The sequence below is a fragment of the Sus scrofa genome, chromosome 13 (genome assembly GCF_000003025.6).
Source record: "Sus scrofa isolate TJ Tabasco breed Duroc chromosome 13, Sscrofa11.1, whole genome shotgun sequence".
NCBI classification, from domain to species: Eukaryota; Metazoa; Chordata; class Mammalia; order Artiodactyla; family Suidae; genus Sus; species Sus scrofa.
The window spans coordinates 16,784,158-16,804,461 of NC_010455.5; the positions used below are offsets into that span (position 1 = coordinate 16,784,158).

Genomic DNA, 20,304 nt, shown 5'->3' on the forward strand with positions numbered 1-20,304 from the left:
AGTCTGCCAGAGCCCCGGAGGGGCAGTCCCGGGGACGTGATTGGCAGCTGCGAGGGAGGGCGAGGGCCGGGAGCCGGGCCGGGGGAGCAGGCTCCGGGGCGGCGAGAGGTCCTGCCCAGCTGTTGGCGAGGAGTTTCCTGTTTCCCCCGCAGCGCCAGGGAGAAGTCGTGAGTCACTCGCGCGCCCGGCCCGACGACACCCCGCGCGCGCACCCGCCGGCCGGGCCGGCCTCCCGCGCACCCCCTCGGCCGCCCGGGCCCCTGCGCCTCGCCCGCTGCTACCCCTGCGCGCGCCGGGCGGCGCCACATCTGGCCGCACCGCTGCCGGCGCCCGGCGCGGGTCCGGAGGGCGCGGGTGGAGGCGCAGCGGGCGCGCTCGGGCCGGTCTATGCCGAGCGGCGGGGGCTGCCATGGGCCGGGGGCTGCTCGGGGGCCTGTGGCCGCTGCACGTCGTCCTGTGGACGCGCATCGCCAGCACGATCCCGCCGCACGTTCCCAAGTCGGGTGAGTGGCCCCTACCCGGTCTCGGCGCTGGGGTCCCCGGGTCCCCACCGGGTTGCGCTTGACAGTGGCCCGGGCTGCGAGCGCGGGCGGAAGCCGGGACGTGTCCCCGATCCCCGCGGCCCGGCGCCCCGCGCGGGGACGTGTGCGTTTTTCTTTTCCAAAAACCCGGAGAGTGGCCGTGGCGGGGGGCGCGGGGCGCACCCGGCCCCCTTTGTGCGGGAAGGAAGGGCGCCGTGCCGGCAGTCCTGGCCGCCCCCACCCCCGGAAAGGGAAGTTTGAGAAGTTGGTGATCGGCAGAGTCAGGACGCGGCCCGGGCGGCCTCTGAGCAGCGGGCACACCTGGTTCCCGGCCCAGGATCGCTTAGCAGCCCCTAAAGGGCAGGACACCCCATCCTCAGCTCCTGGCAAAGGCCACATGCCCCTACGTCGGCTGGCTTCTTGGCCTGGAGTTACTGAAAAAAAGTTTCAAGAAAAGGAGCGTTGGCAAAAGAAAGTTTTCTGGCTCCACTGCTGGCTTGGAGTGGATGGGGCAGGGAGTGGGGGTTGTCAGGTGGAAGACAGAGTATTTACCGAGTGCCTGCTAGGTACTGGTGCTTGGTGCTGCGTGCTAGGTGCTGGAGATGTTGCCTGAACCGAACAACCCCGCCTTCCAGGTTTAGAGGTTCATTACGTTTGGTGGAAAGGAAGGGTTAAAATCCTAAATCCCCTACCCACCTGATCTTGATCTCTAGAGAGTTTTGAGGAGAGAAAAAATGCAAGAATTGCGTTCTTACTGATTTATTATGGAAAGTACCAAACCTCTGAGACCTTAAACGTTAGAAATTTTGTACCTCTGATCTACAGAACTGAGGAGCTGCATCTAGGGTCTGGTAACTGAGTCTTTGGACCTTTCTGGGCCTCAGTCTCTGCATCTGTGAAATGATGTGGTTAGACTTGGATCATTTTCCGTTCCTTTCATCTTTAATACCTAATGTCTCTCTTTTGCCCTTTGGTGACCTGGAGATGCACTGTATAGATTTGGAATAACTTGTAGAAGATCTGACAGCCCCTGTGGCTCTAAGGCACACACTTTGTTTACCAAGGACCAGAGGCAGACTTCCCTTTAGTTTTGTTTAGAAGAAATTTGCACCATGTTCTCCATGGGACAGTTCAGAGTACTTGAAGTGGATTGAGAACTTTTAAAAATTGTCTTATATCGAGGGTGGCGTGAGGATGGGAGTTTCTGATGGAATGAGGAAGAAGCACTATTATAAACAAAAAATCCTAATGCAAATTTGTGTTCTACAGTTTAATAAAATCCCGCTGCTTTATTCTTGGATGTTTTCTTACATTGCAGTACCAGAGTGTTCAGTTCTCTCTGATTGTACATGAGACTCTTAAAAACTGAGTTATAGTTTGCCAATAAATATTTTAATGGGCACCCTTAATTTTCTATGTACATTGAAAGTCATTAAAACTTTTGTTTCAGATTACGAAAGAAGGAAATTAGCAGGCCCTGATTTTGTTAGGTTTTGTTTACAAGGATAAGATTTATGATTTGCAGATTCCAGGCTCAGTAGTTCATGAGTCAGTTTTAGTTCATCTCTATACACACTTTTAAATAATTAGCTTAAAAGTCTACTGGTGCTTTATTTGGGCTTTTCAACAGTGTTACAAACCCTGCAGACGTCATATTTCTGTGGAATTAAAGCCTCAAAATGGTTGAGCTAAGGAATCGTTTTGAATTAGTATTCATTTGAAATTATATTTTTGAAGATAATTGAAGGTCAAAGGTAGCTCTAATGAAGACAAGAAACGTAATTCCACTTGCATTGCATTTTCCAGGGAAGTAAATAGTTTCAGATTTTCCTAACATAATCGGTAAACTGTAAAGACATTTTTTTCAAAATATGTTAATGCATGATAAGATAAAAGGAAATGAAAATGTTTACAGCCTCATCTCAAGTTACTTAAAAAAAATCCATCTTATGTTCAGTATATTGACAAGTGAGCAGAAGATTTCAGCATAAGAGCAAACTTCACTAAGATATATACTTAAATGTTTTTTAGTTTTTATTTTTGACTTAGTAGATTCACTCTTCCTATATGCTCCAAATTTAATAATTATTCTTGGAGGGAAAACTTTAAATGTTTGAAAACGCTTCATATATGAAAATATGACTTTTACTTTTCAAACACCTAACAAGAGATTCTTGTTGAGAACTCAGTGTTGGTAAAAGTGTCATATGGATAAAATTCTTTCTCCAAATCACTGCTGATTTTGTTAGAGTCACAGACAGGAAACCACTAGGTCCAGAATTTGATCTTTGGTCTATGGTCTATTTGTTTTTATTCCCAGAAAGCGCATTTTCACCTCTAGGCCACTTCCATTGCTAACATCTTATTTTTAAGCAGTTTTGGTGTATATAAGATACTCATCACATTTTGGATTCCTTGCCTTTTTTTCAAGGTGGAACCCTGCCTTAAAGTGATGCATCCTCATTGCTGTCTATGGAGCCAGCATGCATGCTACTTGGTCTCCATTTCAGTTATTAACACAACTTTAAAATTTTTCTTTTTTAAATTTTAATCCCATTTTCCAATTCAGAATGACACCTTGGGGAGTTCCCTGGTGGCCTATTGGTTAAGGATCAGGCATTGTCACTGCTGTGGCTCAGGTCACTGCTGTGGCATGGGTTCGATCTCTGACCTAGGAACTTCCTCATACTTCAGGTAAGACTAAAAATAAGAAAAGAAACCAGAATGACCCTTCAGTGGTGCCATTGCAGAAAGAGGCTATTCTTCATTCTTCCCTCTCAATAGTATTTGTAGTGCATCACTTTGTGCCAGGCAGGAGACTCAGACCCAGAAACATTATCTTGAATGAATGACAGACCCAGTCCTTGCCCCTGGTGAGTCTAACATATGGACATGTTGAGGGCCAGAAAAGGATGCTTATTTTAACCCTGGGTACTTAGAAGCATTATTGAATATTAGACCCTTTTGTCAAAACCTCTCTGCTGGGTGTTGAATGTTTCCTTCCAGTCCCTCCACAGTCCTCTGAATGTGTTTTCATTGATCTCTTCCTTTCTATACTTGCCTTGTTTCATGCCCCAAGTTGGGCCACCTCAGTTCTCTGCAGCCAGCATGATGGACCCAATATGTACATCCAGTCTTTCCTTTAAGGGAGGCTGGAGGTAGAAGACTATAGGATACCCTCTTTGCAGTCAGGCCATCCTGGGTCCAGACCCATCTCCCACTTACTGGCTGTGTAGTCTGTTACTTTTTTAACCCTCAATGCCCTCATTGTAAAAAGAGGATGGTAGAGTTATGGGGAGGATTAAATCAAAAAATGCTTTAAAGTGCATAACATAGTGCCTGCAATGTGGTAATTGCTCAACAAATACTAATTTTCATATTATTACTAAGTCCTTCAGCAGGCCTACCAAAGCCTTCAGTGACCTGTTCCTATCTGCTACTTGCAGCTTCACATCCCACCAAGGTGCCTCCTTTCCATTCCAAACTCAGCATCCTACATCCTGCGTGCATTGGCTGGGAGCAGGGTAGGCAGCTGTGCCTTTGTTCAAGCTGCTGTCCTTCTGGAACACCTGCCTCCTGGATAATTTGCACTCATCTTATAAGATTTGCCTCAAGTGTCATCTTAAGGAAACCTGCTTTCTATGTCCCAGGTGTACCAAAAGTTTCTCTTCAAGAGACAGGCCTCTCTCTTTCTCTTTCTCTCTCTCTCTCTCTTTTTGGCCATGCCCACAGCATGTGGAAGATCCCAGGCCAGGGACTGAACCTGCACCACAGCAGCAACCCAAGCCACAGCAGTGACAATGCTGGATCCTTAACCTGCTAGCTGCCAGAGAACTCTGGGATAGGGCTCTCTTTTCACTGGTAATGAGGCAGAATTATATTTTTATGTGACTCTTTTGCCCACTAGGCTTTTAATTCTCTCAAAGGCAGTGGGTTTGTCTTACTCATTTCTCAGTCTCTAGGGTCTCTTGTAGCGCCTGGCACATCACTTAGGGTCCAGGAGATACTGGGCTGAGCCCCCACTTCATCCTCTTGGAGGTCGTGCAACCCCGTGGAACATTTTAACAACCAGGCAGCCACTGTTTATTGGGTGTTGGGTCTGAACCGTAAAATCTTTGCTTTTAGTGAGAAGAGTTTTGACTCTGATCTCAATAGGCAGGTTGGCTGTTTTAGACTGTGTCATTGGTTTGTTTATTCGGATGAGCTATGGAAAAAGATGCTTCAGCTTCTGACACACCTGATGGAAAGCTACTAGAAGTTTGCAACCAACCCTTTTAGCTATACGTTTTGAATTTGTATAGGGCATTTGAAGCCATTGCAAAACTTTTTAAAAGTTTCACCAAAGCCATTTTAGTATGTACTGAATCCTCTCATTTTTTTTTTTCTAGAAGGTTATGGAGAAGAGACTTTATTAAAAATGAAATGCAGAAATCTAAGTTTAGCTTTGAAGTTTCTTTTTTCATCAGGGTCTTCTGTTTTGGTTTATAAGCAGTGAAGCAGAGTCGGTCTAAGGGAAGTGCAGCCCTGGGGCAGCGGCTGTCTGCGGAAGAGCAGTGTGGATATTATTTAGGCCTGATGCAAACCACCAAAACAGTTGAAAATAGGGTGTGGAGGAAATGTACTTCCTGGCTACAGCATGGCATGATTTAGCCAATTTCCACAGAAAAGCATAACTCTGTCACCTCGTTGGCTTCTGCCTTCCAGGTCTGTTATGTACAATTGCAGCAGATAAAGTCATGATTTTCAGTGGAAATGACTTGGCCAAAAGGCCTTAGCAGCAAAAATGCTAACCATTTATTTCACACTTCTTTTCCCTGTCATATTTTGCTCCCTGTGAACTTGTTGCTTCTAACTAAGGCTGGATAACAGTAATTCTCCTTTTTTTGCTGGATGTGCCAGGGGGTTTGGAAATTGGCTCATCTCAGGGACAGATCAGAAGCAGGGAGGACTATCTTTTGAGAGTCCACTCTGAGCTGGCCACCTGACATTATCTAATTTAATCTGTGGAAGAAACCTACAGGATAAGTTTCATTATCTTTGTTTTATAAATGAGGAAGATAGAGGCTGCGCAAGGTCAATTCAGGGGTATGTGTGTTTTCTAACCTGGCCCTGCTTGCATTTTGCTCAGCCCTTTTCCCTGGTGTATGTGTATTGGGACAGAAGTTAGCTCGTAGGTCAAGGGATGTCATAGTCAAGAAAAGAGAAACTTGGAGTTCCCATTGTGGCGCAGCAGAACAAATCCAACTCAGAGCCATGGGGTTGCGGGTCTGATCCCTGGCTTTGCTCAGTGGGTTGAGGATCCAGCATTGCCATGACCAGTGGTGTAGGTCACAGACGCAGCTCAGATCCTGCGTTGCTGTGGCTGTGGCACGGGCTGGCAGTTGTAGCTCCGATTAGACCCCTAACCTGGGAAACTCCATATGCTAAAAAGCAAAAAAAGAAAGGGGAAACTTACCATCTGATAGCCACTCAATGCTCCTTAGATCATGATTTGTTTTGCTCACATGATCTGCCTCTTTCCTGATTGTCACCTGATTGTTGTGGTACTACAGGAAAATCAAGAGAAGATAAAGATTTTTTTTCTTCCTCAAGTTAACTCTGCTATTCCTCGCCTGATTGTTGCATTTTGGTGGTGGGAATCGTTGCTGGTGACCCCTGCCTTTGACCATTTATGGCTTTTGGACATGCACCATTGTCAAAGATGTGTACCGTCAACCCCTAGCTTCCAGGCATATAGGACCAGCATCTGTGTATAGACCTCACACGGCTGCTGGAGAGAGAGTAGAGTTGACCCACTGTCACAAAGGGGCATGATTTGACTTTTGAGGTCCAACTCACTGGAAAACCTGGAGGTGGTTAACACTCTTCTGCCTTTTACCTGCCACAGTCAGCGTTTGAGGTCTTGGTGCTCACCATGGAGCCACTGCCTCCTCGCCTGTGGTCAGCTTAGGATCTCCTGCGTAGCCTCTTAAGAGTTCACTGGTGACTGTATTTTGTTCACGGGGCTGAAGCTCTAGATCATTAGAATGGATTTAGAGGAGGGCAAGTCCCTGTGATGGATGAGATTATATCTGGGAAAGGCTGCCCACTCTCAAGACCTGGAGCTCTTTATTGTATTTATTTTTTTCCTTTTGGGTTGATGAGATATTCTCCCTGTCCTCAGTTTTTTAGCTCCATTAAAATATAGGCTTAGTATATGGGCTAAAGGAACCCCTGCCCTGGGTTTGGGGGGCACTGATTTTATTCTTCTCTGGTCAAGCCCCTGTCTTTGGGGTAAGGTAACTCTGGGCCTCTGAATCCAAAGTTTCCCCTCTTTTAGGTCATGCTTCAGGTGTCTGGGGGCCCCAAATTCACTGTTCAGATCGCTGGGGAAAATCTTTTTCAGCCTGCATTGACCATTGCACCCATTTTCTTGGGGCCTTCGCAACCACCGGTCTATGGGCCTGAGGCGTGGGGAAGGGGCAGCTGTGTATGTGTGGGGTGTATGGCCGTGTGAGTGCTAAGACTTGGGGCGTTCACATTGTGGCTCAGCAGGTTATTGAACCCTTGAGGATGTGGGTTCGATCCCTGGCCTCACTCAGTGGGATAAGGGTCCAGTGATGTCGCGGCTGTGGTGTAGGTCAGCGGCTATGCCTCCGATTCGACCCCTAGCCTGGGAACTTCCATATGCTCCAGGTGCAGCTCTAAAAACCAAAAGGAAAAAAAAAAAAAAAGATTTGGGTGTTTTACACATGTCACAAGGCTCCGCTTGATGCCGGATGGAGCAGGTATTGGAAAGAGGAAGGTAGGTGATCAGCTAGGCCTGGGATGATGGTCCTCCAGTTCGAATTCTGGACTCTATATAGTTCGAAAGTTGAACTTGGTCTTCCAAGATGTTATGAAGGTATATTTGTCAATCAAGGTAGAAGCATAAAACTTATCTTATCGAACACTTGTTGTCATGATTTATAACTTTCAATATTCTAATCTGTGGCATATGGGCCCCTGTTTATCCTCCTACCCCAGGCTTCAGTGCCAGGAGTGAATCTGTACCAACAACACACCTTTGGTATTGGGGTATAAAATTCATTTTTGTCGATTGTATCATATTTTCCCTGGAGTGGAGAGATTGCTCATTAATGAAAAAGCTAAGTGTTCGGCTGTAATCAGAGAGTTGTTTTTCTTTGGGGAAATTCAGTTTTTCGTGGCTTGTCTTTTCCTGCACGAAACTTTAGCTCCATTCATTTGACGTGTTCTCTCCAGTGTTTCACTTCTCCAGTTTCGTCAAGATTTCCCAGGGCCTTAGCTGCATTTCCTCTGTGTATTGGGAACACGAGGCAAAGTGCAGCTTATCTGGATGTTTTCTTCTCCCATTGTAAATATTTTATTTGAGTTGATCCATAACCTTCTCAAGCCTTTTTAAAGAAACAGGAAAGTCAGAACAGTGTAAAGAAGTGAAAAAGCCCTTATGATACTCTACAAGGTATAGGATTGTAAAAACTGCATTTTAGGAGGCTGGGGTTTGACAGAACAAACACAAATAAATGCCTTTGAAGGGAAATATGGAATCGGGGCACGTTTTCAACATTTGCCATGATGGAACTTAATCTGCTAAAGCTGTAAACTTATCTGCCTAAGTTGTTAATGGAGGATCCATTGGCCGTAGCAGGAAACTCACTCTGCTGCCTTGTGGGTGACTGTGGGTTGTCCTAAACCTGCAGAACTTCCCTGCAGAAGGAAATGCCATTGGCTCCTGCCCCTGTGGATGGCTTTCCTACCTTGAGAAAGCTTCACTCCAGAGATTCCAGGGGATGTATAATAATGCATGTAGCTACTTATTGCTGCTGCATGGACCACACTGAGCACTTCACAGGTATTATTTTACCTCCCCAAACTCGATGAGGCAGACTTTAAAATGCTCATTGTAGGTTCTCTGAAGACCAGAGAAATTAACTAAGGCCACCCACTTAGCAAATGTTTATGTTGGGGTTGGAACCCAGATAGTCTGGCTTGGGGACCTAGACCCTAATTGCTATTCTGTCCTGGAACAGGCCACCTCAGTTGATATAAACCCCTTCTCCACTATAGCATGGGTGTTAGACAACTCTAAAGAATAAGAGAAATAATATGGGAAATGAAACATGTACATCAGGTAGTAGAGCCGTGGCTGAATCATGGCATAGTTATGACATAAAGGAGTTTAGGTTTTCTGACAAAACAGACACTTCATTTGGAAGGATTGGGGGAATTCAAAGGTGCATACAGGGGAGTTCCGGTCATGGCTCAGCAGAAATGAATCTGACTAGCATCCATGAGGATAAAGGTTCCATCCCTGGCCTCGATCAGTGGGTTAAGGATCTGGCATTGCCATGAGCTGTGGTGTAGGTCGCAGATGAGACTCGGATCTGGCATTGCTGTGGCTGTGGTGTAGACCAGTGGCTACAACTCTAATTTAACCCCTAGCCTGGGAACCTCCATATGCCGAGGATGTTCCCCTAAAAATCAGGAAAAAAAAAAGAAAAGATGCATATATAGGTAGGGATTATACATGGTGTGCCAAGGTGGATTTACCATTCAGTGGATGGAATTTAACCCTCAAGGCTTCTCCCTGATGTAGACCTGTCTCCTGGCTCTGGGAGGCCCTGGCAATGTGGTCAACAATGTCATCAAGGTAAAGAATCTTTAAGACGTCCTCTAGCACCCTGAATATTACAGCTCACCTAAAAAAAGAAACTTTATTTTATCTTTTTGGTCTTTTTGCCTTTTCTAGGGCTGCTTCTGCAGCATATGGAGGTTCCCAGGCTAGGGGTCTAATTGGGGCTGTAGCCACCAGCCTAAGCCACAGCCACGGCAACATGGGATCCAAGCTAGGGCATACCACAGCTCAGGGCAACGCCGGATCCTTAACCCACTGAGCAAGGCCAGGGATCGAACCTGCAACCTCATGGTTCCTAGTCAGATTCACTAACCATTGTGCCACGACGGGAACTCCTAAAAAAAGAAACTTGATAGAAGTTTTCCCAAATGTAAAGGCAACCCAAAACATCTATATGACTTTACTTATAATGGGTTATGAAGTGGGACAAAAAAAAATTTATAGGTTTTTCAAGAATAAATGACATGTCCTGATCAGCAGTTCTGGAAAGAAGATTGAATTAGGTGAAATTTTTCTCTGTAGAGAATATTGTAAAATATCACTGGGAGAGATCATCAAAAAGAATGCAGCCCAAACATGTGGCAACGATATTTCAGAGGTATATTAGGCAGTTAACTAATAAGTTTTCTTTTAACTTTTGTATTTGTAGTATTTGCAGCATCTTAAACTTTGCGATTTGTAAGATGCCATTCTAACTTCTAAATATTTGCTTTCATACCCAAATTTCTATTCTTAAATTTTTTATATTCTTTTTCTTAAAGAGTGACTCTGAAATTTATGTTTCACTTTTCATAAGATCTGACCCCAGGTCTAATGGTAGGATTTTCTTGTTGGCTTAGAAAATAAATTTTACACCCCCCCCAACCCCACATAAATAGAGACACTGAAGTCTGCATTGTTACATCACCAAACCAAAACTTTTTCTAACCTCTTCATCATTTTCTGAGTTTAGTAGCCTCATGCCAAGTAGAAAAGAAGTTGCAAATATGTAATTATCACCAAACCTTGATCTTGAATGATCTACCCCAGCTCTGACTCTCAGTTTGAGATTAAGACTGCTTTAGAGACAGATGGCAACTATAAGACTCTGTCACCCTGGCAGTCATGGTGTCTGGGGGACCTGGTTTCCCCCTTTGGTCTTCCTGGGTCTTGTCTGGTTTTTCTTCTATGTTTAATGACAAAAATTGCACTAGGTGAGATTTTCAGCTTTTTCTGTTTGGAAAAGTTTCATTCTGGATGTTAGTAAAGGACGTCATTGGAGTTGACTTAGAAAACATAATTCTTAACTAATCCAAATAGAAAACTATCGAAAATCATAACAGGTCAGAACCAACCACTACCACAAACATCCAGTTGAATGTGTTGGAAATAGCTACTATTTAAAAAAGAAGCAGAAGCCCTAGTTATTTTGCAAAGTTCCCAGTGCAGGCAGGGAGCAGACACTCTCAGTAGAGAGCCTGTTTACTGTAGCTCCCGCTTTCTACTTCTTGCTGAAGAAAGGTTTCCGTGGTTTTGGTGGGAATACCATTTCTCTCTGGTTAATTACGGTGTTTGTGCCCTCCCCTTCCTCTGAGTTGGTGAGAATGTCTATGAAGGGTTTTCCTAAGGTAGGGAATTACTAGATGCTTGCTATGGCTGGGAAAAGAAAGCCCTACAGCCACTTCTGTGTTCTGTGGAGGAAGAAAAAGGAAACTTGTCTGAATGTAATTAGTATAGCTTTGCCTTTCAAAAATTTCTCCACCACTTTTCTTAAAATATTCTCAGAAAAGACAGAATTCACTCCAGATTGGCAGTTTCCAGACTGCTCTTCCAAGCAGGGGAGTAACTCTGAGTCCCATAATTGCATTTCTGTGTAGTCAACAGTGGAGGACTCTTCTAAATATTTCTTTGAATGACTGTCTTGTTACTATAGCTCACATATATGTTTTATTTCTAAAACTCATAGTATTGAGGAAAAAAAACCAAAGATCATATGACAAAATTTGCCTTCAGACTTACTTCACTCAGTATGAGAGTCTCTAGTTCCATGCATGTTGCTGCAGATGGCATTATTTCGTTCTTTTTTATCGCTGAGTAGTATTCCGTCATGTATATATACCACATCTTCCTAATCCAATCATCTGTCAATGGACATTTGGGTTGTTTCCATGTCTTGGCTATTGTGAATAGTGCTGCAATGAACACACGAGTGCATGTGTCTTTTTTAAGGAAGGTTTTGTCTGGATATATGCCCAAGAGTGGGGTTACTGGAAAATATGTAAAAAGAAAAAAAAAAAATCCCCAACCACCCCATAGGAACGTTTTGTATTCACTATTCTGGAATCCCTTGAAGTTCATGGTTATAAAATCATTTCTAGCAATCTCAACCCACATTGGGCACTTGTACTTTTATTCTTATAATTTGTCTTATAATTAACTGTGTAATATTTTGCCTCTCTTCTCACCTCTTATTTACTCTACTGAGTGGCAGGCCAGCCTGCCTTTTCCTCTGTTGTTTTCTGTTTTCCCTTCCTTCCCACTGCAGTCCTGCTTGTTCTACTTTCTCCCTCTCCAGGAGCCTCATTCCTCTTTTCACATCTACCTTTCATGACTTAGAATGTGCCAAAAGGCCCAAATCCTGAGCTCAAAAATGATGCCTTTAAACCATCCCCTGGTAACAGTAACTAAAGATGCTCCAATAATTTGCTTCTCAAGGGGTGGTCCAGTGACCTCAGCATCTCTGAGGATTTACTGGAAATGTAGAAGGTCAGCCTCTCCCCAGATCTGCTGCATCAAATCTGCATTTTAAAAAGATCTCCTAGAGATTCTTATACACCCTGAGGTTGGAGAAGGTCTGTTGTAATAGCATGGAAACATCTCCACGGAGGAGCCAAGTGATGTACAGAGATTTCAGTGCATCAGATCAGATTTGTTTTTGTCACCAAGGAAGAGAAGGATTCAAGCATGTAGCTGCCCATTTTATGGGGGTGTTTTGACTCCTTGTACAGGGCCTGTTTGAACTGGGTGTAAGTACTACTCTAAGGTGAGCAGGAGAGAAAATTGCTGAGGATGAGTCAATTAATAAGTGGGTTTTAACCCATCTGTTTCCCCAAAGTATCCTTCATAACTGCTTCCTCCACTGTTTGTACCATGCATAGATCCCAGGGATGCATTTTTCTGCTGAACTCATAGCATTCATCATGTTTACTCCTGAGGCATTTAATCACAGGCCACCTTGACATCTGGAGGCCTTAATTAAGTCTGGAGCTATTATACTTTGGCATTTCTTAAAATATGTGGCAGCCTCTTGTGTACAAAGTCTGTCCCCAATCAATTCATGAATTAATATCAGGTGTTTCAGGAATTGGTTCTACTTTTCTACTTTTCAACATTAAAACAGAACAAAACAAAACAAAAAAAGTGTTTCTTCTTCTGTCTTAAGAAATTTATTTGGCCCATGCTCAGTTGGGACTCACTCAATGTTTCTTGCATTTCTCAACATTTTCTTATGACTGCTCCAACAGCACCACTGCTGGCTTTCTCATTGATGAGCTTCTGTCTTTTACTCAACAAAAGGCAATTTTTGCACCTCACTTACTTTTGTCTTCAAGAATTATGGGTCCCTGTCAGTTACCACAGACAGTTCTCACGACTACTTTCTGATTTTTCCACATAATTTTATTATCTGACTTTTTTTCTTTTGATATCTTACTTGGCAAAAACAAAGAAGCCAAGAAGAAAACAGAAAAAGCTTTCCATTACAACCTGTGTCTCAACGTTGCTTCCTGTTCCATCCATCAGATTTCAACTTTTTTATTGGAATAACATAAATATCTTAATATCTAGAGCCTCTGTCTGCTCTCTCTCTGTCTCTCTTTTTTTAATGGCTGCACATGTGGTCAGGGATTGAATCTGAGCTGCAGCTACAACCTACACCACAGCTGTGACAACACTGGATCCTTTAACCTACTGCACCAGGCCGTGGATCAAACCCATGTCTCTGCAGTGACCCAAGCTTCTGCAGACGGGTCCTTAACCCACTGCACTACAGTGGCAACTCCTAGAGTCTCTTGATCAGACTATTTACAGCAGGAACCTGGTTACAGGAAGTACATGACCATTTGGTTTCATTTTTGCTCTTATATTATGCTACCACAATTCAAGTCTGAACTCTTCTTTTCAGTCATCTGTAAGGACCTCCTTGTTGGTTTCTGCCCATGGATATCCCTTATTCCTGTCTCTTCAATACATAATGTATCACTGTCAGCTGACTCTCCCCCTCAGATGTTAGGTTGCACAGGTGGCTCCTGCTTGGAAAGCCTTCCATGGGAATGATTGCATAGCTGTGGCTTCCTCTTTGAGATCAGGGCTGCTTCCCTGGCTCCTAGGACACACCAACTTGATGACGACAAGTCTGGGTGGTGCCAGCCCCTCCTCCAGCCCCATTCTGGAGGCATGGCAGGAAGCTCTTTGTGGCTGGATGTGTGTATGTCTTAATTCCCTTATGGGAAGGAAAACTCTTTGAGAGAGAACTGGCTGTCTGCTTCCTACCTGGTATCATCATGCATTTTCACTAAAAGATTGTCACTGTTTGGAATTTATTACTTCTAAAGTCTGGGGACACTGCTTAGAAATCCAGTGTGGGGTGACAAGATTTTTTTTTTTTTTTTTTTGGCTAGACTGCCTACCTTTCCCCCAAGTGTGTCATCAACAGCTTTGTTATTTATAGCAACTGTAGTCTTGTTTGAGAGAGAACCATGGGCCTGTGGGAAATCTTGAACCATCTGATTTATGTAAGTTGCTCTTTACAGTAGAGGTTTCCTCTGAGTTCAGCCTTTAGTTTCTGTGAATTTGGGGGAGATGCAGTGTGTGGGTGTGAAGGGCTCTTGTTTTTCCACCCATCACAGGCTGCCTTTGATTCATTTATCTTCTTGCCTGAATCTTTTCTAGAGAGCCCAGTGTGTTATGACTGTAGAGGCCAGAAAAGTCCTAAAGTAAATCATACCACCTGACTTAGGACAGCTCTTTTGCCAGTTCTGCACAAAGACTAATTTTTTTTTTTTTTTTTTTTAATCTTGTCCTTTGAGGGCCGCACCCATGGCACATGGAGATTTCCAGGCTAGGGGTCGAAGCTGCCAGCCTACACCACAGCCACAGCAACATGGGATATGAGCCGCGTCTGTGACCTACACTACAGCTCACAGCAGTGCTGGATCCTTAACCCAGTGAGTGAGGCCAGGGATTGAACCCACAACCTCATGGTTACTAGTTGGGTTCATTACCACTGAGCCACGACGGGAACTCCAAGACTGATGATTTTAATAACTCAGGTTGTTTCCTGTGTTGGGATGGTTGGAGAGGGGGCCGCAATTAAATGGAGGGGTATTGGTGTAATGGACAGCACCAGAAGACATGCTTTTACCTGCCTGTGGAAAACATCCCATGTGCAAAGGGAACTCTTGGTTGCACTTTTTTAGAAAGCCCAGTTAAAATGGCACATGCTCAGGAGACTCAGTATGAGGGCTTTCTTAGATGGGGGCTTAGCAGGGATGGGTCTCCAAGGAAGGCCTGGAAGGTCTTCAGCCCCCTCCATCACCATGGTCCCCTCAGCCAGCATCAGTGTACCATCCAGGCAGCAGCACTGATGTACTTCTCGGGCCAGCCCAGCTTCCAAACACAACTCCTGCCTCTTTTTCAACTAAGTCACCACCCAGGAACCCTCCTCTATGGAAATTCTGGAGTGGCCTCAGACTTCATAAAGTGACTTAGACATGGACTAGCAATGGTCTCCCTGCTCTATCAATGAGGAGAAAGGAGGTGAACAAATAAATTTCTTACTATTCTGTGTTACTTACTAGAAATGGTTGAAATAGAGTACTTTTTAAAAAATTATAGTTGATTTACATGTGCCTATTTCTGCTGTACAGCAAAGTGACTCAATCATATAAGTACATTCTTTTCTTTTTTTAAAATTCTTTTCCATCATGGTCTATCCCAGGAGATTGGATATGGTTCCCTGTGCTCTGCAGTAGGACCTTATTTTTTATCCATTTGAAATGTGATAGTTTACATCTACTAACCCCAAACTACCAGTCCATCCCATTCCCTCCTCCTCCCACTTGACAATCATAAGTTTATTTTCTATGTCTGTGGTTCTGTTTCTGTTTTGTAGATAGTTTCATTTGTGACATATTTTAGATTCCACATGTAAGTGACATCATATGGTATTTGCCCTTATCTTTCTGACTTACTTCACTTAGTATGGTAAAGTCTAGTTGCATACATGTTGCTATGAATGGCATTATTTTGTTCTTTTTGTGGCTGAGTAGTGTTCCATTGTATATACTTACCATATCTTCTTAATCCGTTCATCCGTTGATGGACATTTAGGTTGTTTCCAAGTCTTGGCTCTTGTGAAAAGTGCTGCTATGAGCATACGGGTGCGTGTATCTTTTTGAATTATATTTTTTGTCCTGGAGTAGGATTATTGTATCATACGGTAATTCTATATTAGTTTTCTGAGTCATCTCCATACTGTTTTCTATAGTGGTTGTACCAATTTACATTCCCACGAACAGTGTAGGAAGGTTCCTTTTCTCCACACCCTCTCCAGCATTTGTTATTTGTAGACTTATTAATGATGGCCATTCTGACTGGTATGAGGTGGTACCTCATTGTAGTTTGATTTGCATTCCTCTAATAATTAGTGATGTTGAGCATCTTTTCATGTGCCTATTGGTCATCTGTATGTCTTCTTTGGAGAAATGCATGTTTAGATCTGCTGCCTATTTTTCAACTGGGTGGTTTGTTTTTTTGGTTGTTGAGTTATATGAGTTGTTTGTGTATTCTGAAGATTAATCCCTTATTGGTTGCATCGCTTGCAACTGTTTTCTCCCATTCCTTGTCTTTTCTTTTTTTTTATGATTTCCTTTGCTCTGCAAAAGCTTGTAAGTTTGATTAGGTCTCATTTGTTTATTTTTGTTTTTATTTCTGTTGCCTTGGGAAACTGACCTAAGAAACATTTGTGTGATTTATGTCAGAGAATGTTTTGCCTATGTTCTCTTCTAGGAGATTTATGGTGTTAGAACACTTTTAATTTGAGGCACTGTTGAGCTCTCGAAACTGCTGAAAACATGAATCTTCCAAGATTTTGATGATGTTGTGGGTGAGGATGTTTGTGGCAATTACAGCATCACTTACATTTGTTCAGTGCTTTGCAAAGCAGTTTGTCAAACTCAGAGTGTTTCCTGTTACCAGTTTATTAATAAGATGCTTATCATGTCTTCAGGGCCCAGGAGGGAATCTAGTTTCTTAACAGTTCAGTGTTTATGTCTTGAGTAACTGTTGGCGCTCCAGTGAACTTGAACTCTCTCTATTCTAAGCCTACTGGCTTTGCTTCTCAAGGTACTTTTATATAAAAGCAATGGACTGGGTGATAGGCATCTGTGTGCCCCATGTTCTTTTCATCAAAGCAGTTTTATTCTTCTCTGTATGTCTTTATTTATATGTTTATCTTTTAAGTTATGGGAAAAGAAGCCTCAAACAACGCCTGACCTCTGATCCAATGTACTGTTTTGTGGATGACCTATATGCTAAAATCATTTGTGTTCAGGAGAGTTTGGGGAGGAAGCTCCTGAAAAATGTTGGCAAATTCTGATTGATGCTGAGTTACTTAAATCATCTTTCCCAGTTAATACCCATGGCCCTCATTGCTCCCTTAGCTGAAGTGTAGTGAAGGTATAAGAGAACCGAGGGATGATGGTGGGTAGTTGAGGATTGCGTTGGTTGAAAGCAATGTCAGGTCACTGTGGGCCTGTGTACCTTTTATCAGCAGAGAGAGATCACAGCTGCAGTGGAAAGTCCCAATTTCACTCACCATTTCTGACCACAAACCCCTTTATTGGTGCATATCTTTTGGGAATATATACAGTATCTTTCATTGCCTTTTGTTTATTTTTTTTCTCTAAGCAATTATTTCTATTTATTTTTGTTTTCAATCTTCAAGATAATACTATTTTTTTAATTTCTATTGGAGTATAGTTGCGTTACAATGTTGTATTAGTTTCAGGTGCACAGTAGAGTGATTCAGTTGTACAGCTGCATATATCCATTCTTTTTCAGATTCTTTCCCCATCTAGGTTATAACATCTTTCATTGTTAAACTAGCTGTTAAATGAAAAATAAAAGCATAGCAGTCATTGTAAAAATAGTCATTTGCTTACCTGCAGATAAAAGGCTAGAGCCAAGGAAACAGAAAAGAGAAGTGATTTGAATAGCTTTACTGTCATTGAGACTGATGGGGAAAGAGCACCAGTGGAAAAAAAATCTAGTCTGATAACTTTGAAGGAACCATATTGACCATGTCTGGTTATAATAGACTTTTAAGAATCCCTTATATTCACAGAGTGCTTTGTTATCTGTAAAACACTTTCACTTGCTCGTCACATGTAACCTTGGCAACAGGGATACATGTCAGATAAATGGGATCTAGTTATCCCATTTGACGGATGTAGAAACAGAGGCTCAGAAGGATGAAACCGCCTGGGGGCATCATAAAGTGTCACGCATTTGTCTTTTCACCATTTTACCATTTTAAGTCATTGTATCCCCTCACTGCTTAATTTCTAAGTAAATATAAGATCAGAACTCCAGTCCCATCATGTTTTTATATTTTTGTAACTGAACTGTAGAGGAGAGGATGGAGGGGTGGCATCTCCAGCCTCGTTCTTTGCCTCGAACCCAAGAAGCCACACTTAGGATGGAGAATTTTCCCTTCTGCCAGACATTTCTTTGCGGGTTTTGTCCACCAGTCTAACTGGAGTTCAGACTATGTCGTGAGTCATTTTTCTTTTTCTGCATCTCTTGTGGGGACCGTTTCTCTTTTTAACACCCTGCGGTCTGCCTTTCTGAGGGTTGTGTCACCATTGTCAGTAGACAGATGTTGCCATTTATAAAAGCCTGTGGCCATCACCCCAGTCCTGTCAGATTGCTCTTTCCCAGAGCTTCAAGGTGCCTGACAGGGTCAAAGATAAGGGCATCTCTGTGTAGCAAGGCCACTGCTTCACCAGACAGGTCCACAGGTCAAGGGCTGTCTGGGATTTCCTTCTGCAGACCTCCTTAAAGATGGTTGTCCAAGAAAGAGCAAGGGAAGAACAGAACTCTTTGGGCTGGCAGAACACGACATAGACGTAGACGTAGACATAGACATCTAATATTTAGTCAAGTTGCTTTGCTATTAAAGCAGTTACACGTTGAGCAGTAGCCAAGACCAAGCATGTGAGTGTGACGTTTTCAAAGATTTGGTAAAGAATGACCCCAAAGAGCAGAAACTGCACTCTGGCCACCAGCACACAAAGTGAGTCTCTGTTCCTGCTTCCTGCAGCTTGGTCTATGTAAACATTACTTTACACAACATGAAAAGAGAAGTTGAGTTGCGCTTTGGTTTTGTTTAATTTGGTTAAGGAAGTGTATTAAGGCAGCCTCCCATCTGTCACATGGACCACTTTCTCTCTGCCACCAGATCCATCAGGATGACTTTTCTTGCATCAAGACCGTGGATCATTCTGATCCTTCCTCCTTAATGAACCTTTCCTAGAACAACTGTTCTTTAAGTAATGACTGCATTCGTGAGTGTCTATTATAATTGGAGAGATTATCTTCAAACTGTAATACATTTATCCTGTGATAAATTTCAGCATTACCTTTTAATGCATTTTCTTTTTTCAAAGGGATTTTATACTAAATCCTCTGGAATAATACCTTGTATGTAATCCTTTAAAAAAATGTCATTTTTACATACTGATCCTGGTAAGGCAAATGTAATTTTACTAAGGAAAATACTCACATTTTGAACATTTCAGATGTGGCATATAGATGGTGCTCAGTGTATGTTTGTTTAATGAAGTAAAAAAGAAAAAAAATATATCACAGAGACTAGAAAGAGAAATGACACTGCAGGAACATATTGACTTCAGACTTAACTTTTTTTGCATGTTTTATCTACTTAGCTAAAGGAAAAGCTTATCTATCACTGTTAACTCTGATCTAAGGGATTGTGTATCTTATTAACTTCTTTGCTGGTTTATCTGAAGGGAGATACACTTTCTCACGTTCGTCTCCTTGAACTCACTATTCATTTTGCCTCCTAGGGTCAAAACCCTTGAGAAATTCAGCTTTCTCAGGAAGCCTGCTCCTCAGATCTTTCAAACAGAACTTCCTCTAAACTTATTGTCCCCGTGGTGATTGGCAGAGGATTTCCACCCTTTAAATGATAGGAACTTGTAAAATCTGTACTTAAAAATTAATCTAAAAATGATCTTCCAGGAAGAATTTGTACAATAGCAAGTAAATGCCTTGGGGTCATTGTGTTTATGATCCTTGCCTCATCCCAAAACAATTTCTTATGAGTCACATAAGAAGATTACCTGGGTTGGACTTGACCCTACCTGTGTATGTTTACAATAAGGTTCAGTTATAACTCAGCCTGTGATTTTCCCAAGAGCAGGCCAATAGGTTAGTAGGCCTGTCCACTGCTGTCTGGTACCACCATGCCTCAGTCTCTAATCCCTAAGTTTGCCCCTCCATATAGAATAAATCTTTCCTGAATTTTTTTTTTTTTTTTTAATTCTGGCTACCAGTTAGAATCATCTAGAGAGTCTGTCTGTCTGTCTTTCTTCCTTCCTTCCTTGCTGCATCCTTGGCATGCAGAAGTCCCTGCACCAGGAATCAAACCCATGCCACAGCAGCAACCCAAGCCACCTAAATGACAGTGGTAGATACTTAACCCACTGAGCCTCCAGGGAACTCCTGGAGAGCTGTTAAAACAATCCCAGTGCCTGAGCCAAACCCCTAAAAGTCCTGATTCCTTTGCCCTGGGGTAGGGCCCTGACATCGATGCTGTTTGAGAAGATCCCCAGATGATTCTCATGCGGGACCCAGGAGGAGAAACACATAGCCTAATCCCGATAGGTTACAAATGGAGAATTTGACTGAGGGACTGACTGGATGCCCCCAGCAAAGAAGTGCCAGTTTTCAGGTTCAGAACCTCACATCTTCTGACTATAAATCGATATAACAGATAAGAGTGAGGTTTAGTTACAGAACTGTAGGGGAATCAAAATCTCTTTGCCTCTGGAAACTCACCTGCAAATTGGGGTCAATACAGGCCAA

The 20,304-nt window shown here is 43.1% G+C and overlaps 1 protein-coding gene across 1 annotated transcript in view; it reads left to right on the forward strand.

Moving 5' to 3' along the window:
- TGFBR2 (transforming growth factor beta receptor 2) overlaps positions 213–20,304 on the forward strand; it is a 91,459-nt gene continuing 71,367 nt past the window's right edge. The window contains exon 1 of the mRNA XM_021071493.1: positions 213–503. Coding sequence (XP_020927152.1) covers positions 410–503 — 94 coding nt within the window. The 5' untranslated portion in view covers positions 213–409. The remainder of the gene's footprint in view (positions 504–20,304) is intronic.